The sequence below is a fragment of the Lynx canadensis genome, chromosome B1 (genome assembly GCF_007474595.2).
Source record: "Lynx canadensis isolate LIC74 chromosome B1, mLynCan4.pri.v2, whole genome shotgun sequence".
NCBI lineage: Eukaryota > Metazoa > Chordata > Mammalia > Carnivora > Felidae > Lynx > Lynx canadensis.
The window spans coordinates 76,330,582-76,357,528 of NC_044306.2; the positions used below are offsets into that span (position 1 = coordinate 76,330,582).

General features: G+C 37.2%; 2 protein-coding genes across 3 annotated transcripts in view; one reads left to right on the top strand and one right to left on the bottom strand.

Moving 5' to 3' along the window:
• The window catches only part of PRSS48 (serine protease 48), a 47,512-nt gene extending 36,770 nt beyond the window's left edge, over positions 1-10,742 (bottom strand). Inside the window, 1 exon segment of the mRNA XM_030311975.1 lies at positions 10,718-10,742. Within this exon segment, the coding sequence (XP_030167835.1) occupies positions 10,718-10,742 (25 nt within the window).
• The window catches only part of SH3D19 (SH3 domain containing 19), a 187,246-nt gene that overhangs the window by 67,427 nt on the left and 92,872 nt on the right, over positions 1-26,947 (top strand). Inside the window, exons 1-2 of one of the 2 annotated variants that reach the window (XM_032592892.1) lie at positions 21,711-21,921; positions 23,701-23,740. Coding sequence is in view for 1 of the 2 variants with exons in the window: in XM_030312931.1 (XP_030168791.1) it covers positions 23,701-23,740 (40 nt within the window). In the remaining variant the exon portion in view is untranslated. Of the gene's footprint in view, positions 1-21,710; positions 21,922-23,700; positions 23,741-26,947 lie in introns of those variants that run through there. The other variant, XM_030312931.1, reaches the window with a different exon arrangement.

Genomic DNA, 26,947 nt, shown 5'->3' on the forward strand with positions numbered 1-26,947 from the left:
TATTCAATGCTAATTAAAAGTATATTGGCTGGAGTCTAGTCAGCTGGGCTTAATTCTCAGCATTAAAGTCGTGAACATTATGGGAAAAGCACTTTGTCGAATTGAGAAATAGCAAGATTTTTTCCAGACTTTCATTAGGAAAAATTAAAAAGTGAAATTAAGAAAAAGAAAATCACTTAAAACTATCCTAAAGGTAGAAAATATGAAGTAAAGAATCATGGCAGTTTCTGATGTGTCTCGAGGCAGGGTGATTATTGTGATCATATTTTAGTATTTGCATCCTACTTCTTGCTGCCATTGGGGCATTTAAGAATACATATTTATGGAAGCCTCAGTACTGAACATAGGAAACTGAGAACAATCATACTGTTTGTTTCTTTCCATAAATACCAAGTAACATTAATGAGCTATAAGAAAATTATACCACTTTTACATAGCACCACATTAATTTCTTAGAAGTAAATAATTTGATATAATATAGTCACTTTATATGCAATATATCTAAGATTTGGCTCTGTTTATTTAATCCATATAAAATGAATGCATCTGTTCATATATGCATTAAGGTTATAGATTTAGGCAATTAAAACAAATTGGAGGGGCTGGAGATAGCAGCAGGGATTGATTCCAAATGGGCATAAGGGATCTTTTCAGGGTGATGGTAACATTCTAAAATGATTGTGATGATGATTGCACAAATCTGCGAATTTACTAAAAATCATTGTACACTGCAAACAGGTAAATTTTATGGCATGTAAATAGTATTTCAATAAAGCTATTAAGCTTTTTTAAAAAATGAAATGGAAAATATGTGACCATAGCTGACTCCAAAAGACATAGAAAATCCAAAGAACAGTTATAATTGATGAAATACAGAAAGTTGTTAAAGAGCTACCCTCCTTTTTTTTTTTTTTTTTTTTTAATGTTTGTTTATAGAGAGAGAGGCAGCATGAGCAGGAAGAGAGAGAGGGTGACACAGAATCTGAAGCAGGCTCCAGGCTCTGAGCTGTCAACACAGGGCCCGACACAGGACCGACCCATGATCTCACGTGTCAGGACCTGAGCCGAGGTTAGACGCTTAACCAGCTGAGCCACCCAGGCACTCCTTGACCACACCTTTAAGAACCACATCATCCCAGTGCTATTTTCAACTGTTTCAGAGCATAGAAAATGAAGGAAAGTTTCAGAATTCATTTTTTATGAAGGGAAAATAACATTGATACTGAGACAAGGAAGCAATATTTTTCCTGAAAGAAAACCAGAGATCAGTTTTGGGTGTGAATATTGGAGCAAAAATCTTTGCAAGAAAAATTTATAATACAGTATCACCTTTGGAAAGTAACACACACAGGGCACTCAAGGGACTCAGTTGGTTAAACAGGCGGCTCTTGATTTTGGCTGGGGTCATGATCTCACAGTTCATGAGACTGAGCCATGCATCAGGCTCCACTCTTACAGCATGGAGCCTGCTTGGGGTTCTCTCTCCTCCTCCTCCTCCTCCTCCTCCTCCTCCTCCTCCTCCTCCTCTCCTGATTGTGCTCTCTCTGTCTCTCTCTCTCTTAAAATAAATAAATAGAACTTAAAAGTAACACATACAACAGCAATTTAGTATAGTGCTGAATAGTTTGGGCTCTGGAGCTGGACTGGTTTGGAATCCCAGTACCACCACTTCCTAGTCCCATGACCTTTGTAAAGTAACTGAACTCTTTCTTTCTCATGAGTAAATAAGAGAACTTTCTTCATTGAGTTCATGTGAAGGCCAAGTGACAATAAATGTTGAATATTATAATAACTACATAGTTTATTAAAAATTGGAAATGTCAAGAGTTATTTGGTCATTTCTCTATTGTTGACTGTTTGGATTTGCTATTGTAAAGGTTAGTGCAATAAATACCTTCTTATGGAAATTTCCCTCACATATCTATTCCTGAAGATAGATTTTTAGAGGTAAAATTTTGAAGAAAAAGCTATGAACTTTAAAGGCCCAAATTGCTCTCCAGAAAGGTCATACACATTGCTACCATTGATAGGTAAGAGTGTCTATTTACATTACTTACACCAGTGTTGAACATCATCGTTGCAAAGAAAATCTTAGGTGATTTGGTAAGCCCAAAATAGAATGTAATCACTTTATAGCCTTCAAATACTGACAGCACAGAACAAAACCTTAATTCTTAATGGGCAGGGGCAACTCAGCTCAGGTCTTGATCTGAGGGTTTTGAGTTCAAGTCCTGAGTTGGGCTCTGTGCCGAGTGTGAAGCCTACTTCAAGGAAAAATATTATCACAAAACACTTGGAACTCTAAGAAATAGGAATATTGTCAGTGCTCCTAAGATGTTTACCTGGAGTTGGGGTTTCCTTTTCACATTCAAATTTTACATGATGTTAGGATATCTGCCTTTTGTAACTTTGCCTAAAGCTATTTGATCTGATGGAGGAATTTTCCAAAAAACATCAGTTAAAGAATAATCTAAGGGCACCTGGGTGGCCATGTCGGTTAAGAGTCCTGACTTCATCTCAGGTCATGACCTCATGGTTCACGAGTTTGGGCCCCGCATTGGGCTCTGTGCTGACAGCTCGGGAGCCTTCTTTGAATTCTGTCACCCCCTCTCTCTCTGCACCTGCCCCATTTGTGTGCTCTCTCTCAAAAATAAATAAACATTAAAAAATTAAAAGAAAATAATCTACCCAAAGCAAATGCCACCAGGGAAAATCTTTATATTTTCAGCCTTTTATTTATTTTTAATTTTTTAAAATTAAATCGAGATGGTTATAAAGTCATGTATCTTTCTAGTCCTTCTCTTTATTGTTCCTTTTCTAGTTAAATTTCATCCTAGTCTTTAAATTCTTTGGGAAGCGAAAATGGGTCAAGTCCCAGTGAAAGACTCATAAGCCTACATTGGGCCAATGCAAATCTATCCAATTGAATTTGAATTTAGATGACTTTTCAGCTACAACAAACTGGGAACTTTCATGATCTGTGGCAGAGAATGGGTCTGTCTGCCTCAGCATCTATAAGTGCTCAGGTTGCAGTCACCACTAAAAGCTGGGAAAGTGGAAATGACCCATCTCTGTCTTGATTTGTTTTCCTCTGAAGACGTGACCTTGCTAAGAGAGGGTTCCCTTTTCCTGTATTAAAGTATTCACCTAAAATCTTGCCAAATAGTGATATCTCCTTACATTTCCCCTAAAAAAACAAATTAATAGGGTATCGTGTCTTGTTACGCTATGTATTTAAGACTTGAACAAATTAATATTAACATACTAGTGAGTTTAAAGATAGGTCAGCAGTGTTAAAAGTGCTTAGCAATTCAATTATTCTTACATACATTTGGATTCTATACAATAGAGATTGCTCCTGTTAAACCTATCGGTTTTGCTATGGCTACATTTTAGAAATAGCCACACCTGTTGACACGTGTGGCTAACATTTCAATTCAGCATCAGAGACACGTTTTCTGTACAGGTTAATTATTTTAAATTGGATGGCACAACTCAGAGACTACCACAGTTCTGATGTCCATTTGCATCTTCTACTTACCCAGAATGTACATTTCACTTGACATGTATATCTCATGGTCTCTGACTGTAATATAGTCTCATTAGGCCATTCAAAAATAAAACATCAGATTTATGTTTAAATCTAAGTTTTAATCTTATTGTTTTTTTTTTTTTAAAGACAATTCTGAGAAAAAGCCATTCCTGTGATCCTCAGATATAGAAAGAAACAATGTAGAATCAGGTATTAGGCATGTTCCTTTCCTGACTTTGTTGAAAATTGTTTTCTTTAGGTTAACATGGATATTGAGCTTTCCTTCTACGTGCTATCAAGGTTCCAGCCAGTTTCTCTAAAATCTAAAGGTGTAGTTCCCCCAAACTCATGTATTAGGGTGTCTTTGAACCGAAGAAAACCAATCAGCAGTTTTGTTTTTCAGAGATGTGAAAAGATTCTGTGGGTGTTAACAGTAAGATATCTGTGTCTTGTTTACTATAGACTCTTCTTGAAGGTTGAATCACCTTTTGTTTCCTTGTTATTCTACTCAGGAGCCCATAGCTATTTCATTAACCCACAGAAATCACTTACCCTGTTTACCAGTCAACACCAGGTACTTCCTTTGAGAAATGTATGTAACACTTTGGAAATTCAGTTCCAAAATGAGTCTTGAAAATCCATTGAGTTTTTCACTTTTTGCAGAGGACGTATCTGGAGATAAACTCCCTGTTCTGTTCTTGCTCTAGCAAGGATTTGAAAATCTATTTATGGTTTGTCTCCTTTTTAGCTTCTATTCTCAAACCACATCATTCAGTCTTCCCTGAGCTTATATCAAAGAATAGCAGTTTTCCTCAATGCTTAGGAAAAGAATAACAAATTAAGAATTTTTGATTGTTGAGCTTTTCTCCAACAGTTGTTCTGTATTGACTTAGGAAATAGCCTTGGAAACATATGGGATAGATCTGATGTCTCATGCTTTGTTTCAGTCTTTCAAGATAATAACACGAATGATTATCATTTGTTAATCTCTTGTCCTTTTATGACTTAATTTCTACCGGGAGGCAACAAATATGAATGCCTAAAACAGTTAAAAACTTACTGTTGTCAGTGACATCCTTACTAGAGACAGGAGTCACTTTATTTACTCCCATGTTTGTTTTGAGAATCTGTGACATCAGTTTATACAGTTTGGCTCCCACATCTTAATGGTATTTATGGAGGGAACTAGAAATGAGACATTCCTTTTCCTTTTATCCTTTTTCCAATTTATTTTTTCCTTTTATAGTATAAAAGCTTACCTTTTTATTTGATATTTATTATAATTTTTAATTTGATCATAACAGTATTTTTTTTTTTTTTTTTTTAATTTTTTTTTTTTTCAACGTTTATTTATTTTTGGGACAGAGAGAGACAGAGCATGAACGGGGGAGGGGCAGAGAGAGAGGGAGACACAGAATCGGAAACAGGCTCCAGGCTCTGAGCCATCAGCCCAGAGCCCGACGCGGGGCTCGAACTCACGGACCGCGAGATCGTGACCTGGCTGAAGTCGGACGCTTAACCGACTGCGCCACCCAGGCGCCCCCATAACAGTATTTCTTAACTTAGTTGTTAAATGATATTTCTTACAAATATTTGAACACAGATTACTCAGGAAGTATACAAATTCTTGACTGCAAGTTTGTTTGTTCTTAGGTGATTAGCATCATAAAGATTGAGGAGAGATAACCAGTGAGAGTTCTTTACTTTTTACAATGCTGTTTCTGGAGAAATGGAAGAGAAGTTTGGGAGTGTTCTGTTCTCTGAATCTTTTTACAGTTTGTCCAGTAATCAGGAGTATTCCTAGAATTATCAGTGTGTCTGTTACTTGGAATTATTATTGGGAAATTTCTTCTGCTTATTCTCTTTCTCCTCTAGATTCCTGCAGCTGGTAGTTTTACTATCAATGCCATATCTATGTTCAACTTCTTATCTTCACCTGGGAGACTTTGTTACAGCTTTTTATTGAAAGATCATTTATCTTTTCTATTTCCCACAGAGCATGTTTAGGGATTAAGAGTCTTACAGTCCTAGTTAAATACAACCCCCTTTATTATTGAAGCCCTCATACCAGAGGCTTTATGTCTTAGAATATTGTCATTAATTTCCCAATCAGCTGTCACTCAATGGTATAAAGAACCATATAAAGACATATAAAACCTATCCTTCTAAATATACCTTTTCCTTTCTATTCCATTGCACTTTTTCCTTTTTACAAGCAAAACCCTGACTTGTTAGTAGAGATGTGCTGTTTTTACTTTCTTTCGCTGTTTATTTAATAAGGGACATCAGGAACATGCTGTTGTGAAAAGCTGTCTTGAGCATGGGATTGTAGTCAGACCGAGCTGAGTTCCAGTCCCAGGCCCAGAGCGGCCCTTGTTTGTCAGGTGACCCTGGCTGGGCCAGTTACTTACCCTCTGAGAACTTCAGTCTCCACATTTTAAACTGGGAATAATTGCAGGGCTCTGAGGGTTAGTTGATGCACAAGGCACACAGAATGGAAATGAAGCTTCAATTTTTACCGTTACTTTTCTTTTTTTTTTTTTTTTACGTTTATTTTTTTTGAGAGAGTGTAAGTGGGGGAGAGGTGGAGAGGGGGACAGAGGATCTAAAGCGGGCTCTGTGCTGACAATAGTGACAATAGTGAGCCCGATGTGGGACTGATGAGCCATGAAGTCATGACCTGAGCCGAAGTCGGACGGTCAACTGACTGAGCCACCCAGGTGTCCCCCATTACTTTTCAGTTGGCATAGATCAGGTTGTCAGGCCAGTGTGTGAAATTAATAAGTATTTTTCTTAACCAGAGATCCACTTCTAGAATGTATTTAATTGGAAGTCTGAACTTTTAAAATTTGAATATCATACCAAATAATATCAATTGAGAGAATATTTATTTCCGAGTTCCAATTCATAGCAGTCTTATACTAACTTTAATATTAATAGTAAAACGAAAACCTCAGCCATTCGATCATTTAATCAGGGCTGTTATTCTTAGCTGCTTTTTTCTTATTAGTTGTAATTCACATATCCTATAATCTACCCATGTAGAATGTACACTTTAGGAGCACCTGGGTGGCTCAGTTGGTTAAGTGCCAACTTCAGCTCATGTCACAATCTCACAGTTTGTGAGTTCAAGCCCCATGTCGGGCTCTTTGCTGACAGCGTGGAGCCTGGCACCTGCTTCGGATTGTGTGTCTCCCTCTCTCTGGCCCTCCCCTGCTTGCGCTCTGTGTGTCTTTCTCTCTCAAAAAATAAACATTAAAAAAAATAGAATGTACAATTTAGTCATCTTCAGGATATTCACAGAGTTGTGCAGCCGTCACCATAATCAATTTTGGAACATTTTCATCAGGCCAAGAAGAAATTCTGATCTCATCTCTCATCTACCCTCACCCCTACCCCCCAGCTCTAGGCAACCACAAATCTACTTTCTGTGTTTCCATGAATTTACCTAATTCTGGACATTCTACATAAAATGGAATCATCAATATGTTGTCTCTTATGACTGGATTCTCTTACTTAATGTTTTCAAGGTTCATCCATGTGGTATGTGTCAGTACTTTATTCCTTTTTATTGCTGAATTATGTTCCCTTGTGTGACTATATCACACTTTACTTATCCATTTACCAGTTGATGGATTTCTGGATTGTTTTCCATTTTTGGATAATATAAATAATGCTGTTATGAACATTTGTGTACAAGTTTTTGTGTGGACATATATTTCCATTTTTCTTGGGTATACACCTAGGAGTGGAATTTCTAGGTCATATGGTAAACTTTATGTTTAACCTTTAGAAGAATGGCTGAGCTGTTATCCAAAGCCACTGCACCATTTTGCATTCCCACCACCAGTGTATGAGGGTTCCATTTGCTCCACATTCTTTCCCACACTTGTTATTATTATTATTTTTATTATTGTTTTTTTTTTATTATAGCCATCCTAGTGGGTATCAAGTGATATTTCATTGTGGCTTCTTAGCGACTTCTTAAAGTTGACTATATAAAAATCATATTGCTCGTGCTTTGGTAATCTCTGCTCAATATTGAGAATGAGAAGTTAAGCCTCATGTTGCAGAATCTTCTACTTATTGAGTACCTAGTGAACAGAGCTTTTCTGGACTTTTCATTTATTTGCACGATCTCTATTCATTTTCTCCTTATTTGCAGTTTTCTGTATCCATTGCTTCTCTTGGGCTTATCAGCCATCCTCCAGCAAACCCTCTCTAAAAATATTACAACAAGGTGAACAGATCTGTAACATCTTTCCTTTTTGTCTTTACTTTGTTCGCCCTTCCCAAGAGACTTTTTCCTAACAATTTTAGACCGTATTCCCGAAATAAAACTCTTTTTGGACATGTATATGTTAAGTTCTAAGGGTAGATTATTTCTTTATAACTTTTCATTGGTCATTTCTTGAGCATCTTTTCCCCTTTATTATCTCTATTCTCTTCTCCTGAAATGCTAACTTTAGGAATGATGTAGACCTCCTGAATCTATTCTCCATTGCTCTTAATTTTTTTATCTTCCATCTCTGTGTTTTTGACTTGTGTTCTTTAGAATTTTGTTGACCTGTTTTAAAAAAAATTTTTAACGTTTATTTATTTTTGAGAGAGAGACAGAGCACGAGTGGGTAAGGGGCAGAGAGAGAGGGAGACATGGAATCCAAAGTAGGCTTTAGTCTCCAGGCTGTCAGCCCAGAACCCGATGTGGGGCTTGAACTCACAAAGTGCGAGATCATGATCTGAACTGAAGTTGGACGCTCAACTGACTGAGCCACTCAGGTGCCCCTGTCAACCTGTTTTTTAGATTGCAAATTCAGTTTTCTGCTGTGTCTATTCTGTTATTCAGCCTACCTGTTTAATCTTCTATATTCATAATCATAAATTTAATTTCTAAGAACTGTTTCTTATTCTGTGGTTGTTTCTTTTCCATGACAAACTAATCTCTCTCTCCTTTTCTCTCTCTCTCTTTAATAGATATAACCTGCTTTTTCATCTTTGAGGATACCACTTAGAATATTTTAAACATTCTCTTCTATTCCCTAAATGTTTCTTTTTGATCCATAATTGCTCATTCATTTTGCTCTTTCCCTTTTAAACCATTGATTTTTTCCTTAGATGTTTGATTAGCATTGGTCATAGGTACATGTTGATGAATAAAAGGCTAGATTGGCTGATACACACATAGTGGTTTCATTTTCCAGGAATGCTTTCCTCTGAATGACATAACTGAAGTGTGTCGATGGTGTCTTAATGGGGTATGCTAGCAAGTGGATTTTTCTGTAAAGGAGTTGGAAGGCAAGGTCAGACCCTTAAAATTGCCAAAGTAAGGAAGTTACTATTCTATGGCTGAGATGCATCTAGAAATGGAGTGGTTTACTGTATTACACCTGTGGAACCTGTCTTTTCTCTCTGTCTCCCAACAATTTCTGGGTCTGAAGTTATTTTAAATCCTAACTTACCCTAAACTATACCCCCCCCCCCCCACCAGTTCCCCAGTCCCCTCCTGGGCCTCTTCCTAGGCAGATCCCCAACTTTGTCAGGATAGCAGTACCAGATGTAATTGGTTGTCGAACAGGCTGACCAGTGCTGAGCAGCTGGATCTGGTGATCTGAGTACAGCTCTAAGTAACTATCCTCATGGTTGTCTAAGGGCCCAGCTTTTATTCTTTGACTCAGAAGGAGCTCCCTAGAGAGAATTCATGTTTAACCTCTGATGTCTTTGACCTTGGTTTCTTAGGATGTCTCATCCATTGATGACTCCCATTCTTGTTTTGTTTTTGTTTTAGTGTTGTTATGGTTCGACTCATATTTTTATTTTTTTATTTTATTGTCAATTTAGTTTAGAGGCAGTGGGGTGGATGCAATTACTTCTTCCACCATCTTGAATGAGTCAAGTAAACATTTCTGTATGTTTTTTTCACTTAGAAGCCTCAAACCTTTATCCATACTCTGTTGAACTCATAAATGTTAGTAGCATAAGATTATTGATAGCACTAGGTAGTGAATATCATCCTAAACATAATATATTCCTACCCATTCTCTTCTTCTGCTTTGTTTCTAACCTCAGTTAATGGTAGTATATACCATGCACCATATCATGACTCCTGCTTCCTCCCTCAACACATATTGTCCATTTCTAATCCTGTTTGTTTCTACTCAACCCTCCTACTTTCATTTCCTCCTACCCTTTTCTCACAAGATTTTCTTGTTTATACTGTTTTTAGTGGTCTCTCTTTCATTCTCCACCCCTCCACCCCAGTGCATTCCACCACGCTACTCTTTCTACTTTGCCTACAGAAAAGTACAAATGCTAACATATAACATTCATGAAGTGCTCCAAAAGATCCTGAATTAATTTTGTAATATCATTTCCCAATATATTTTCCTCACACACTAAAATATACCTACAACTGGATTACTCAGTACTTTCCCTCAGTTATTTGTGCTTTCACTACTATTGTATAGTATATAGTTCTCCTAAACTCAGATGGTTTTCATCCCATATTTACTTCTCAAATTTTGCCAACTTAAAGTTATGCTCAAACCAAATGCCATCTATTCTAGCCTTGAAGATTTCTTAGCCACAGCTAAACCGTCCCTTATAATTGATATTTTAGTAGCTCCTGGGCATTCATTGATTTAATATTCACCATTTGATTATTCACTAGAAACCCTGTAAGTTCAAGTAATTTTCGTGTCAGCTGAGATAGGAATTTTTTATTCCTGTTGTAAGTCAAGTATACCAGTACAAATGATTGATAAAATAAAACTGTAGTGAAAGTTGAAAATGCAGTTAACTCATGCTATAAAGATATGCACAGGAAATACATGGATTTTGGTGAAATTGTTATTTGAGAGAGGTCTGGGAATTGGACAAATATCTTTGTTAAGGTTTTGTAGATTCTTACAATTCTCATGACATTATAGTTAAGAATGTTAAGGTTCTTCTGCACTTTCTGTACTCGAAGTATGCATTAGAAATGGTTTGCTATTGTGTCTCAACATGTATTATAAGTTTGTTGAACTGAGCTTTTCCAGTTCCAGTTGTATTCCACAGTCTCTTATTCTCTTAAGGCAGTCAGCATTATCACTGATTCTTCTTGCTCTAGGCCAGAACTGGGTACATCAGAGAGGTCTATTCCTGATCAAACTGAGCCTGAGGGTGGCTAAGATTGATCTCACTTACCTGCTTCTGCAGGTGTTTCATTCATGGCTCTGTGGGGAGAAAAGATGTACTACCTTACTCAGGTTTCTGATAAAGTAGAATTGGATCTTTATTTAATGTCTTTATTGCTGGATCCACTGACCAAATGGAAGTGTCCACTTTCTCAGACCTATTTTTTAATCACTTGTGGCGCATGGGTTAACCCAGGAATGATGCAAACAAACATATTTCAAATGTGTCTGAGTCTGGGTGTGGAGTAGTGTGGAAATCTTAGATACTGATGACAGGCAAACCCAAGATATCTGAAAGTCTGGTTTACATAAATGACACATTAGCTACCCCAGAGCCAATTTTTGATATGTGGCTAATATAGCTTATATTTCTTCCTTCTCACTGCTCAGTGTTTGTGTTAACTATCATTAAAAGTGGATTTTGTGTTGCAATTAAAAGGTGGCGGCTAATTGTATTTGGAAAGAAAATCACCAGCACCCAGATTGGTGTTGTATAAAAATTTAATAATTATGTTAGGTCATTATATTCTTTTTTAAACATTTCACTCTGAAGGTATAGGAATTAACAAACAGTATTCCAAACGGAATTCAAACTTGCCTCATAATCTGCTCAGTTTTATAATGAATTGTCCCTATCATCGTATACCTATATCCATACTCTGTTGAGCCCATAGCTTAAATGTTAGTAGCAGAAGATTATTGATAGCACTAGATTGTGAAATGGAGCTATTCTCCCAGTGTAGGTATCTTGTCATAAGACAAGACACCCAAGTGCAAACTCTTCCATATACTTAGGAATTTATGAGAGGGTGTTTTGTTTTGTGGAGCTGAAGAAAACTGCAGAGACAGTTGGAAGGAATTTGAGGCCCTGTGTTCAGTCTCAACAACACACTATCTGATACTGAAATATAGGTGTGGCTTGTGGTGAACAGCATTTCTACATTTTTACCCTTGTAGTTTATCAAACGAATTGGGACCTCCAACCCTGTGTTACAGAGGGACTTGGGATTCTTCAGATCCAGGTTTGAAAATTTATACTCCCTCTTTATTTAACTAGCTTCTCTGAGACTTTGCTTCTTATCAGTAAAGTGGAAAAGACTTACATCATGGGAGTTCCATGAAGATTAAATGAGAATATATTAAAATGCCTCTAACATAGTAAAGACTCAGTGAATAATAGCTGTCATTGTTGTCATTGTTGTTATGCTGATAGCTAATTCTTGTATTTATCTCAGCTGTGTTTTGTGACCTGGAAGATGAATCCCCTTGTGTAGCTTCCTGTATTTCTTTGTAATAATTGCGTTGCTCTTTTCCTCCCCTTAAACAGCGCATTTTTCATTACATGAATATAGTGTTTGCTAATACTACAACTCTGAAGCCACACTTCAAAATGCTTTTATTTCAAATCAAAATTATGTGAAGCCTTTGCATGGTAATGCACAGTCTTCTACACGAATTAATAACACACCCCACCCTTCTGCTCCCTCAGCCCCCAAAAGAAACACCAGACAATATAGTGGCATTTTAGCTCCGCTGATTTCCTATTTGCACAGCTGTTGGAGATAACTCATACCAGTATATTCAGTGACAGATAGGTTGTACCTACTGTGTGTAAGGTGCTCTGCTGGCCATTACAAGGAATATAAAGACCCTATCTTGAAGGAACTTATAAAGTGAAAGCAATAGGATACAGATAAAGGCAATTATAAAGTGATTCAAAATGTGCTGAGTGCCAACAGGTGCTAGGCACTGTGTGGTGGTGGGGGTGGGGAAGCATTATTTCTGCCTGTGGGGAATCAAATAAGGCTTCAAAGTCGACATGGCAGATGTCTCTCAGGTCTCCTCTTAAAGATCCTGTGTCTTGGGCATCTGGGTGGTTCAGTCGGTTGGGAGTGCAATTTGTGATCTCGGCTCAGGTCATGATCTCACGGTTCACGGGATCAAGCCCCATGTTGGGCTCTGCGCTGGCAGTGCGGAGCCTGCTTGGGATTCTCTCTCCCTCTGGTGCGCGCGCTCTCTCTCTCTCTCTCTCTCTCTCTCTCCCCTTCTCAAAATAAAATTTTTTTTTAAAGGTTTCTGTGTTTTTTTAGAACTGTGAAAAATCAGAACTGGACACTTATTTTAGAGGCATTCTGCAGTTAAAGAGTATAATGAGACAATTGGGCATTCTCCTTGCTTGTGTCCCAGTAGCCTTTTGAAGGTGTTTGTGTGGATGGAAGTTTGTTAATAAAGTGGAGAGGAAGGAGACAGGTGGGCTTGAATTTGCAAGCAATGTGGTGTACAGAGAATACATTCTCAATTCCTAGGTAAGGTAATGTGGCAAGTCCTGAATGTGGCTTTACCTTTTCTCAATTGAAAGGAAAAAAATTCATCATTCTACAGTAGAGACCAAGAGTGCCCCACTGTGGATAAAAATTGGTTTGAGGACTCAATCAGAAAAATCCTTTATCTGTATAGGACAAGTTTGCACAGGCAAATGATCTTACATCAGAGTGAGACGTACCGTATTTGGAATACTGCGATCTTCCCTTTGTTTCCTGCTCCCCTGTAAATAAAGGAGTCTCTTGGTTAGAGTGGTTTCTGATATTTGCTCATTTTGCAGAGACAGGTGTAAAAAGGTAAAACTTTGTTGTAGCATCTGCGAATTAATCAAAACTAAAGGAAGAACAGAATGTAAGAATGGGCCTTTTGTCCTTTAAAGAAAAAATAATAATCTTTATTTTTACCCTAACAGCTGAAAAAGCAACCTGTGATTAAAGATGTTATCTATCCTTTGACACCTGAAATAACAATTTTAATCCTTGTTTTCTGGATTCTTATAAAAGAAATTCATACTATCCTAAGATATAGATGCCATTTGCTCTAATTTTATAAACATATATAAATATTTATATTACAAATATATAAATATTTTACCTATTTAGGTTATTTCTTTACATCACTCATTAATCCTACAGAGGAAATTTATTTTAAAGTTCTTGGGGCTCAGAAAATGATTGTGAGGGCTAATTCTGACAGGATGGACTGGACTTCAAGGTATGGGAGGGACGGTGATCCTTAGTTGGCACAGTTTGCATTCTGAAGGAACTGCCTCTGTCTGCCTTTGAGTTCTCTTTCTCCTTTCTGCTGCTTACTTTTAGGGCTTATTTATCACTTCTGTCAGAAGCTGCAATGGGAAAATGAAGAAAAGTGAAAGTGCAGATTTATTAATTTTTTATAGTTAGCCCTTGGTTCAGAAGGGTAAGAGGCTGGAGCGATTAGGTAAGGGAGGGTTTGGAAATTATTTATTAGTACAGTCCTGTCCTCTTGACCAGTAATAAGCAAGAAAAAAATTCTACAGAATTAAAAAATCCATACTGGACACAGGGTAATTAACCTTTTTAGATAATTCTCCTCACAGTATTATGAACTCTATGAGTATTGTTTCCCTGATATTATCATCATGATAGTAGACATTTATTGAGCGCCTTTCTTAGTCAGCAATCTTACTATGCTTTTTTTATTATTAATTTTCTTCTTTTTTTTTCTTAAATGTTTATTTTTTTTGAGAGAAAGAGAAAGTGCATACATGAGCAGGGGAAGGGGAGAGAGGGAGAATCCCAAGTAGGCTCCATGATGCCAGCACAGAGCTGACGTGGGGCTTGATCCCACAGAATGCGAGATCATAACCTGAGCCGAGATCAAGACTCAGACACTTAACCAACTGAGCCACCCAGGGACCCCTTCTTTTTCTTCTTCACTTTTTTTTTTTAAGTTTTTAAATTTATTTTGAGAGAGAGAGATGGGGGAAGAGTAGAGAGAGAGATGCCCAAGTAGGCTCAATGCTGCCAATGCAGAGTCCAATGCGAGGCTCACACTCATAGAACCTAAGCAGTTCTATGACTTAAGCAGAAACCAAGAGTGGGACGCCTACCCAGCTGAGCCACCCAGGCTCCTTTGTACTATCCTTTATATGCATTTATTTACTCATTGAATTTAATGAGATCGGTAGTACTCTTACTCCCTTTTAGAGATGTAGATACTGAGGCTTACATATCTTGCTAAAGCTTGCATATCTTCTTGCTGAAGCTTACATGTCTTGCTAAAGTCATTCAGGTAATAAATGGTGAAGCAAAAAACTCAAAACAAGGCTTGTCTGACATGGAGTGCCTGCACTTAATCTTTGGGTTGTCATACTGAAATATGTATTGATTTCCCTTTACAGGCATGACCCAGTAATAGATACCTGGAGGCACTAAGTATACTCCCCTTTGTGGAACAGTGTAATTCTAAGATGCACAAATGAACCTAAACAATGGCAGAATCAAAGATAAATAAGTGAAATGATTATAGAAAGGACATATTTAATATAATCTTAAAAGATCAGAGCTTGACCTGATTGGATTGGAATGGAGATTCCTACACTTTTTTGTTTTTGGATCTGGCCCTACACCAGTAGGAGTTGAGTTCAATAGAAAAGTGCCATCTGCATGTCAGGCGTGGTGCTGGCCGTGGAGATCCAAACCCAAGCTCTGTGTGAGGGACTTTGATTTTCCAGGGGAGTGGATGGTGATGATAAGATAACACTGTGTGCCAGTGGACCAGATATCAAGTCTGATTTTGTAAGAAACATTTCATCCTCAAAATAGTTTGGGAAATGTTGTGTTAAAGTTAAACAAATTTTTTTAATTGCAAGATTTCTCAGAGCCTTTAAGATACTAATATGCTTTGTGACTACCAAGAGGTTATTATAACTTGGGAAACACTGAAAGAAATGCCTGTTATTAGGTCACTCTCTCAAGTTACCTTTCTTGTGGCATCTTAACTCAAGGTAAAATTTATGACTCCGTTAGAAAAACCCTTAGAAATGACCTAGTATCTTGAATATGGGTCTAATATTTTTAATTTGGTAGTTGAGAGAATAGAAATTTATATTTAACTAAAAGGTCTTTTTATCCCTTCTTGAATCACAAGTTTCACTTGCTGAAAAGGTGTGATTTGATAACAAAGAGAGGTCTGAAAGTAATTATTAAGACAATCATTAGGGAGCCTGAGGTGGGAACAGCAAGGAGAGTTGATGCCACCCTGTTACTAAGCCTGATTCCATATCTGCTCACTCGTCACCTTGCTCCCAGGACCTGAGTGGCACTGAATAAAATGTCCATCTTCCTAAAGTTTCTACCAAATGCACCTTGGGATGAAAAGGGGCAGTGGCTCTGATTTTTCATCTCTGAAACTACTCACTTAAAAAGCCTGATTCAATAGTGAGTCAAACTCAATAATCATAATGATTCAGTTTGACCATTTTTAATGTTTACTTGTTTTTGAAAGAGAGAGCATGAGCAGGGGAGGGGCAGAGAGAGAGGGAGACACAGAATCAAGCAGGCTCCAGGCACTGAGCTGTCAGCACAGAGCCCGACACAGGGCTCAAACCCATGACCTGTGAGATCATGATCTGAGCTAAAGTTGGACACTTAACCAGCTGAGCCACCTCGGCATCCCTCAGTTGAACCATTAAAAAAAATAACTTTTAAAGTAGCAGTCTGTTGCTAAATAGATGATTCTCCTTCAAGTTGAAATGTGATTTCTTCTCCTATGTGTGGTTTGGTTTGGTGAGAGCTACATTGAGACCAGAGTAGACCAAATGTGGCTCATTATAGGGCAGAGGGGATTCTTAGATCACTACCATGTTTATAAAAAGTAAAAAAATGTATGGGAATATTTAGGTAGACACATTTTTTACCAGTAAAGATAGCCCAAAGAACAGGGCATCATTGGACATTATCATTATCAACAAACATTCACAGAGGGCTGACTGAAACAGAGTTTAAGAGATTAGAGTCCTTAAGGGGCACTAAGGAATCTACTCCTGAAATTATTGTTGCACTATATGCTAACTAATTTGGATGTAAATTTTAAAAAATAAAAAATAAAATAAAAAAAAAGAGAGATTAGAGTCCTGTTAGGGTTGCCTGGCTGATACAGTCAGTAGAGCATGCTACTCTTGATGTTGGGGTCAAGAGTATCCACTGGGTGTAGGGCTTACTTAAAAAAAAAAAAAAAAAAAGACAGTCTTATAGTCTTGCCTTCATCAGACATGCTGATTAGATAAGGGGATAGACCCATGCCTAAAACCTTAAATAATAAGACACACTATCGTGGTAAGTGTCAATTTAGATAGTATGAGAATTCACGTAGGATGTGGTAGGCAGAATAATGTTGCCCCTTCAAAGATGTCCATGTCTTAAACCCTGGAACCTGTGAGGTTGTTATATTGTGCGGCAAAGAGGAGTTAAGGTTGCTAATCAACTGACCTTGAGACGAACAGATAATTTTGGATGATCCTGGTGAGCCCAGTATAATCCTTCGTGTCCTTTAAAGTGGAAAATGGAGGCAGAAGAGGTCCGAGTGAGAGAGAGAGAGAGAGACTTAAAGATGCTGCATGGTTGGAGGAAGGGGCCACAACCCAAAGAATGCAGGTGATCTTAGGAAGTTAGAAAAGGCAAGGAAACAGATTCTCAGTTTGAGCCCTCAGAAGGAATGTGGCCCTACAAACACCTTGACTTTTAGCCTAATGAGACCTATTTTGACTTCTGGCCACTAGAACTACATATAAGATAGTAAATTTTTGTTGTTTTAAGCCACTAAGTTTGTGGTAATTTGTTACAGCAGCAATAGGAAACTAATACAAGGATGCTGAAAAGAAGTAGGAGTCAGGGACATTTTCATGAAGAAGGTGGTTTTTGAGCTAGGCATTAAAGATAGGAAGAATAGTAGTAAGAGAGTCATACAGTTTATCTTCCAGGTACTAAGTTCTTTATACCCTTTATACCCTTTAGCTCATTTATCCTCACAAAAGCCATCAGGATAACATTCTGCCCCATTGTGTAGATGAGAAAAACAATGTTTAGAGACTAACTTAATGTAGTCACTACAAGGCAGTACCAGTCACTACCACTAGTAAATAGTTGCCCTTTTAACAACATGATGGCAGTTGACATTTATTGAGTGCTTACTTTGCCCAGGCAGTGCTAAGGATGTCACTGTCATTATCTCATGTAATCCTCTTAGACTCTGTGCATGTAGTAATTCATAATTTTTCTGAGGCATGGATTTGTCTGGCCAGTAACATGGCTGAAATGGAGGAAAAGAGACTAGAACCGGAAAATCCAGTCAAGACACATCAGTCTGACAAGTGCTGATCAGAATGTAAAATATAGGTAAATATTGGAATCCTGGATAATTATATACTTAAAGCTCATGAGCATAAAGCTCATTGGACCATGCAGAAATGCTGGTAAGCAGGGTGCATGGCATGGGAACACACCTCTCTAATCTTTGAGGGCCTCTCTAGGGATTCTTTCCAAGTATGGGCCAGGACGCACGGATTGCCTTCTCTGTGCATGACTCTGTGCATGTAGTAATTCATAATTTTTCTGAGGCATGGATTTGTCTGGCCAGTAACATGGCTGAAATGGAGGAAAAGAGACTAGAACCGGAAAATCCAGTCAAGACACATCAGTCTGACAAGTGCTGATCAGAATGTAAAATATAGGTAAAGACAGTAGGCATGGGAAAGAGAAAGCAGATTCCACAGACAATCTGCTTCTTTGTTGAAACATAACTCCTTATTGAAAAAAACTTCCCTTCCATCTCTTAATTTCTCCTTCCCTGTGTGGTTAAGGTGCTACATTTTAATGAGTTTAGGCATTTTACAATGAAAATTAATGAAAGGTGTCAGTATTGACAGTGCTGTAGACCAAACTTTTCCACTTACCCACAAAAGCGTGGGTAGCAGTCACGTAAACTTCTCTATAATATGCCTCATTTCTCTCCCACAGTGGTAACTCACCGAGATGGTCTTTAATTTCTTGGTGTAGTAGTAACTTTAAGTTCAACGACAGCAAATGTGTATTTATTGAAAATGTACTATTTAAAAGAACAATATACTATTTACTATGGGAGTCTCAAAAGTGACTGAAAATGAGTTTGGAAACATACCTGAACAAGGGTGGTGAAATGGAATCCAAAGGAGGAGATGAATAAGTATTACTGTCAGTAATTTTGTAGATTGAACCCTGGCTTCTTTTCAAGTAGACATATATTTGTAGTTTTCTTTGCCTAAATAAAAGAACTATGTAAAGACTTTAGTAAAGTGTCTGAAACTCTGATCTCATATATGTACAATTCCGTCCATGGTCTATTTGAGTGGAACTACTTTCACAATCTTTTAAAGAGTCACCAAAGTAAGCTTCATGAACCATAAATATCTTCTAATGGATGGATCTATTGTTTTATTTATTCTAATAAATAAAGGGGTAATGATAGTATTGCTCCAAGAGTTCTTTTTCAGAATGTGTTGATCCTTTAATACTGATTGGCACACAGCATTTTTGTAGGTTTGATTGATTTAAAAAAATAATATAGCGATGTCTGGGGTGGCTCAGTCGGTTAAGTGTCCCAACTTTGGCTCAGGTCATGATTTCGTGGTTCATGAGTTTGAGCCCTGTGTCTGGCTCAGTGCTGACAGCTCAGAGCCTGGACCCTGCTTCGGATTCTGTGTCTCCCTCTTTCTCTGCCCCTCCCCTGCTTGTGCTCTCTCTCTCTCTCTCTCTCTCAAAAATAAATAAATGTTAGAAAATAATAATAACATACTATATACTCTCAAGCTGGAACTTGACAATAATACTTGGGAGTATGGTTCAGAATCCTTTCATAGATAATACTAATTTTAAAGATAATATTCATTTTAATACTCCAGTATGAGGTACAAGACAGATTGCATTATACCACTTCTTACTTCTATTGTGAGCATGTCTGTGTGTATTCATTCATGTAGTTTGAGTCTTCCCAGTAATTTCAAAGAACGATTTAGGACTTTTCACTGCCAACTTGAGTTAGTAGTCTGAGTTCCCTACCCAATGGGGTTTGATTTTTCTATCCAGCTAAGTGATCAAAGCCAAATCCTCAAAGCCTGAGTGTCTTACCATGGATTCTAATAAGTTCTAAGTTAGCCATTCTTCATGGTTTTAATCAAAGCAAAAGATGACATTTGCATTTTTGTCATCTTCATTTCAAAGTGTTTGTCCTATTATTAGATTCAGAATCATCCTGGATGGGTTACACACCAGTAGACTCTGCCTACCCATTCCCCAAAAACTGTCCCTGCCAGAACAGGAGCCCATTTCTACATAAGTGGAATATGACCTAAATATGTAAACTTTGAATCCATGTATGTCCATATTACTTAGAATCAGAAGTCATCATGGCAGGAAAATTTGGGTAATCTGGAGTTCTCATACTGAGTCCACGACCCATGATAGCTTCCTACCACTCCCCTGATCTCTGTCCCTTTGATGTGCCATGGGTTCCCGCATTGCCTCCTTTACATCTGCCAACAGCATTTACACACATACAGCCATCAGCACCCTTTGCACTAGTTCTGCCTCATTTTCTGCCTCTTTCTGTTTGCGGGGTATTCTTCCATTTCCTCAATTAGCTTTATTTACCAGGAGACATGGATGAGTAGGAATAGGGAACGCAAGTATGTTTTCTCTTTCTCCCTCCCCACCCTGTGTGTGTGTGTGTGTGTGTGTGTGTGTGTGTGTGTGAGTGACATATACCTACAAAACCAAGAGACTTTTACATAACAATCCTGCCATGCTGACTTTCACATTGAGAGTGTATTGGTGAACTTTAAGTGACCTAAATCCTCATGCTCTGCATGGTGGGCCCCTGGAGTGAGTGCATTACCCACAGCAAATGTGCAGCATTTGGCAACTAAATTTTAGAGCATTCTTATTTTTAATAACTCCTTTTTTTTCATATAAATGGTAAGACTTTGGTCTCGTAAGTTATTTGTATGATTTCTAAGTATATAAAAGTTCAGGAATCCTTTGCAAGTATATTCTTTCCTAATTATTTAAAAATTAGAAACTCTGGAAAAAATCGGGGATGTATGCCAAAGAGTATTTGATCTGAAATAAATAAAATCCATATGCTTAAAGCACTATATATACTCAAGATGAAATTTCCATATTTGCTATGAATTTGTTTTCATTTTTCTTAAGGGAACTTTATCCGAATGTTTTGTTATTGTTGGCAAGATCCAGATCCTGAATCTCCCTCAGTGCTTTGTTTTGTTCAGTCTTGGATTTTGGACGAAAATAATAGCCGTTTATTAATTTGCCAAAAATTCAGCATCACCACTAATGTTATTTCTTGATGATTACACAATTGTCTTGGCTGTCATAAAAATTACTTTGCTTCAAAGTAAGTGTATACAAATTTGTATGGACACACAAATACACAATAGACACATACTACATATATGTATATTCAAGCAAAAAGATAACTTATGTGGGCACCTGAGTGGCTCAGTAAGTTAAGCATCTGACTCTTGATTTCAGCTCAGGTTATGATCTCACGGTTTGTGATTTCGAACCCTGTGTCGGGCTCTGTGCTGATAGCTCAGGGCCTGCTTGGGATTCTCTCTCTCTCCTTCTCTCTCTGCCCCTCCCCTGCTCTCTCTCTCTCTCAAAATAAATAAACATTAAAAAAATGTTTTAATAAATAAAAGATGGCTATGATAAAATGTGAAATCCAATTATTAGCACACTTTGAGAAAAAATAAAAAGACAAGAACATGTGTTTTAATTTGTTTTCCATTGTCAAGAGCTGGGGAATGGGGAATATTGTGAGTAATGGATAATTTACCCTTACCCTCAAACTCTGAAATATATGGGTTTAGGAGTAGCATGTTATAGTCACTGTGTACGTATATTTCCATAGGAATATAACACTGAGTGAATTTGGGAGGGAATGTTTAAAATGTCTTCCAAAAGATTATCAACTAGTTCAGTAGAGGTACTGTGGGGAGGCATTTGTATCTTCTTAGAGCACAAAGTATAAAATGACTGTAGACTTTACTGTTTTAACCAAGAACGAAGGAGAGCTATGAACCATTCACTTCCTGAGTGGACATGTTCCAGCTGTGCAGATTGGTCATAGCACATCTGCCAATCAGAACAGGCCCTGGAGGGAAGCCCTCGGGTGCGGGTGCCGAGTCTTGTTTACTTGCATTGTGACTCTGTTTCTCCCCTCCTGTGTTGTACCAGTAGGGAGTCTTGTAGGGGGGAATTTGCTATTACATGCCTAAATAAACTCTATGAAACTAGGATCACAGCCACATCAAATGGTATTACGGGCAGACTTTTAGCTCATCTTTAGCCACAGGTAAGAGTTGTTGCTTTTTTATATGAGGAAAGCTGATCTGCGTCCAGTTTATAGCTTTGCTTTGAGATATTTTACTTTTGTTAGCAGAACTAGCAGCCTATTACTGAAGAGGAACGATTGAAAACAATAATGATTAAATTGTGCGCTTTGTTGCTAGGACTTTAAATCTTTAGTGCTCAACAAATGAAAAGCCATGGTATTTTTATTTGAGGGGGTGTAAAACTAAGGTAAATTAAAACGAAAGTTTTAAAAGCGGCAGTAACACTAGGTCACTGTGTAGAGAAACTGGAACCAGAAGCATATTAACGTTTGCATTTTGGAGAGCATTATATCTAAACAAACATGTTTTATTGTGAATCTTCCTACTTGTTAGTCTTTCAGAAAACATACTTCTTGTGTACTAACGCCTTGGTTTGAAAAAAATTTCGTTTTCATTATGAACCTATTCAGAAAGAATTGATACATATATTTAACTATGTGAATCCTATACGTTTTCCTCCATAATTCTCTCTAGAAGTTTTACAGTATGTTTTTATTATAAATCTTTATGCTGCTCCACGAGCATAGGGGGAAATAAAAGAGTTCCTGTCTAATCTTTGTTTTGCCATTAAATTCTATATTGTTAGTATTAATTCAGAAGATACTTTGGAAAACTATATTTTGATAACATTGCATGAGATTTTTAAAAAGTCATTGCATAGGGTTTTATTGTGGCTTATACATTGCTTTCTGTTGTTAGTTTTTCCTTAACACTGAGACCTTTTCCCTTTGTTTATTTTTAAGCATGTACTGAAAAAAAAAATTGTTACTTGGAGTAAAAAAAAAAAAAGACAACCTGTGGATTTTGTAGTTCTCTCTCTTGTATATAATAGTCTTCAGTGGATTAACAACATTTTACAGAGTCCCAAGAGACACTTTTGAAAACTTCAAGCAGCCATGCTCTTGTCAATTACCTTATAGCAAAGTGTCTCACCCTCAGGACTATTGACATTTTGGGTGAGATAATTCTTTGCTGTAGGGTGCATTGTAGGATGTTTAACCGCATCCTTGGTTTCTCTATCCACTAGATACCAGTAGCTCCCTCTTACTCAGTTGTGACAACCAAAAATGTCTCCAGGCATTGTCAAGTGTCCCGTGGGGGAGGAGGAGTGAAATTGCCCCTAGTTGAGAGTCACTGCCCTCTATAGCACATTAGACCTAATTATCAGTGAGACCTTGAAATCCAACTTCTGAACAGTTTTGGGCAATAGAGAGTTAAGAATGAGGCTGTATGGGTCTCAGTATGTTTGCAGATGTTGCTGTAGCTGACTGCTCATTTTTTTTCCCCTCCCCATCCTGTTGGAAGCTTTTGCCAACCATGATTCATGGAATGATTTTTTTGAGCTGAGTAATCTGTGGCTTTTCAGTTTCCTTACTTTCTTTCCTTAGCTAAATTTGTTTGGGTTTTAGCAAAGTGTTTAAAACAGCAAAGATCTTTGTTTTGGGTTTTTTTTCTTTCACAGCAAAGATCTTTGGAAATGAAATAATACATGTAATGATATACTTTCCAAGTAGATGATTTTAACCAACCATAAAAATTTTACATGCCTGTCTTTGTATCCTTTGTACCTCTTCTGTAAGATCCTCTCAACTCTGATGAAGAGCCTTATACAGGGGAAGACACAGCAACCTTTGAACAGTGCTTTGTGAAATCTAATGGTGTAGCAGCTGGTATTTAAGAACTTTTTTCCAGGGCTTCTGAAGAGCATTTTGACATGTAACTGTCTTCTTTCTTTACAGATTGCAACGAACGAAATAAACCAGAGCATCGTTCTTCAAGGTATGAGTTTATACTATTTAATAATTCTGTATAACACTTCTCATTTGGAAAATATTTGGAGGTAGTACAAGTTTTCCTTATAGAGTTCTTGTATATTTGAATCTGTGGCATTCAGAGAAGCTTCACAAGGGAAACATTTCTTTTTATTCCCTGAACATATTCTTTATATTTCATGAACAAAAATTCTTTATGAAATTATTGATTATACCTGAAAGACATACTTAATTTTGAGTATTCCTATCAGTGACAGGTAAATCTTTATAAAAAAAAATTATTTTATCTCTATTTCCTTCCTTTGGTGGTTTTCTTTGACCGATATTTTTATAAGTGTGCATTTCTTTTTTCCTAATTATAAAACTAACATGGGCTCACTGTAGAAATATTTAAAAAATTTTTTTAAATACAAAGTATTAAAAAACAAAGCAAAACAGCTTGTCTTCCATTAGCTACAGATGGCTGGTTACTGCTAAAAAACTTGTGCAGTTCTTCTAGTTTTTGTCAGTATATATGTATTCCAGTTGAATTCTTTAAGTTCCTGTTACATAGTTTCAAAGGGCGGGAAGCCTGTTTCACTAAGCCCCTCACTCACACTGAGAGTGTATTTCAAACAAGACCTTCACCAGCACTGAAGAGTATTCTTAAAAATCCTTCTCAAACTTATAGGTAGGAAATTCTGTACCTTCTACTCCTACACCAGAATGACAGGCCTGTGTTCAATTTTTTTTTTCCCTTTAGCCTAGTTCTGTGAAGGATTATAATTTCTTTAATACCATTTTTACCTTATTCCACAGTACATCACTTTTTCTTTGCATTTTGTGTTGTGGGAACTGATAATATGGTAATAATGCGTTTACTGGGTTGACTGTTCTGATAAACCAAATACTGATGCTTTTTCAAGGTATCAAACCCAGAATGCACTGACCTCAAATGAATAAAAATACAAAATCTATGAAAACTCCATTAGTTGCTCTTCCATCTTGCAGAGATGGTCAGTCAGAACAGGTTAGTGAGACCTAATCTAGGAGGAAAATACAACACAGTATTTGGAATATAAGGCTGATTTTTTTTTCCAGGTATAATTCACATATGTAAAAGTTCACTCTTCTTGGTGTATGATTCTAGGAGTGTTGACAAATACATACAGTTATATAACCACCACCACAATTGTAGAAAAGTCTGTAAGACTGATTTTTTTTTAATACTTAAAAAATAATAGAAAAAGGCAATGTAAGAGAGAAGACTTTGACAGCATGTTTAACTGTGAATGGCATGAAGTTGGAATGGTAAAAAAAAACAAAAAACACTTCGTCTGATAAAATCAGGATCCGTAAGACTCTTGGCGTACTGAACATTTGACTAAATCAAACCATGTAAGTTTTAATTGGAACAAATATAAATCCTTACACTTAGGTGTGAAAGACCAATGGAACATAAGGAGATAACGGGGTTATAACTATGTTTGGAAAAAAAGTCTTGAAGATTTAGTTCTTCATAAATTTGTCATAAGTCAATAATTTTATGTCATTGCCTACACCTCACTCAAAAATGTCAGCATTGATTTAATTGTACTGAAGGAATTATAATGTCCAATATAAGAAAAGTCATAGCTCTAGACCATAGTTTATGACACTATATCCAATTTTGGATCCACAAGGCCTTGAAAAAGTGAAGTATGCAGTGACTGTCTATATCGATATCACTTGAGGAACTTAAAATCAAAAACAGAGTCCCATACTCTACTCCAGAGATTCCTATTCAGTAAATGTGGAATGAGTGGATCCTGGGAATCTGTCTAGTAAAGAAATCCGTCAGTGATTCTGATGTATAGGCAGGTTGGGAACCACCAGCATTGAAGAAAGCAGCTGAGTTGGGACAGGGAATATGAAAGAGAAGAGTAGGGTAGAAATCAAAGTTAAGTCACAAGAAGACTTGTGTAAGGAGTTTGGTGAATTTAGCCTAGGTGTGCAAGTTAGGGGAGGTATATGGGACAGAAGTAACTGACTTTGAGCACCTCTGAGCAACTGGCTGGTATGTAGAAGACACTAGCAGACTTGTTCCTCCTAAATGCCTGTCCCCACTACCAGGAACCAGGTATCCTTGGAGGAATGGCTGATACCAGGTCTGGGGAGGGGAAAGTACAGGTGAGCCTGGACTCATGGTGTGATGGGAAGAAGAAATGTTCAGCTAATGGGTCATGTCAAAAGGCCTTACAGGGTGCCTAGGGGTGGTTCAGTTTGTTAAGTAACTGATTCTTGATTTCAGCTCAGGTCATGATCTCGAGATTTGTTAGTTTGAGCCCCATGTCAGGCTCTGTGCTGACAGTGTAGAGCCTACTTGGGATTCTCTCTTTTCTTCTCTCTCTGCTCCTCCCCCATTCGTGTACTCTCCCTCCCTCCCTCTGTCTCTCTCTCTCTCTCTCTCAAAATAAATAAAGTTAAAAAGATGAGGAAAATGTATTTTTAAAAAAGCATAGGAGGCGGTTTCAGGAGCCTCCCACTGGCCAAATCTGGGACAATTGGGGTATCAAAAAATTTTTAAATGATAATGGATTCTAACACATTGGATTTTTAAAAAACCATGCAGGAAAGATCATAGAATCAGAAAATCATCATTTTATAATTCTTAGTGTAATAGTTGATTCAGGCAAGGATTATCAGTAGCTCCTAAAAGTTGGGTAAAAAATAGTTGGAGGGACATACATTTACACTGCCTTAAAATTATTTTAAGCTTCCAGTTACAAAGGGGAAATGTACCTTTTCAATGAATAGATCTAGGGATCTCATTCTTAATCAGGCAGTCAACTTATATCATTACTAGTGAGACATCCTGAGAGTATGTGCCTCCACATGGTGCATTAGCAATACACATAGATATCACTTACAGGCTAGTAATCCTGGTAAAACCAGATCATGTAATGAAAAATACTAAAAGGCTAAAAAAAAAAATCTAGATTAAAAGAGACTGAATTTTTCTTTAAATTGTAATTTTAAAATCCAGATTTTTATAAACACTTTGGGAATAATTAGAAAAATTTAAATATGAATTTTACTTTAGATAATATTTTATTAATAAAACTTAGGTATATAATAGGAATGCTGTTTTGTGGGAGAATGTCCTTATTCTTAATAGATGTACAAGAAAGTAATAGAGGTGGTGTAGTCTTATGTTTACAAAATAAATTTCAAGTGATTTATGAGAAGAAAGAAA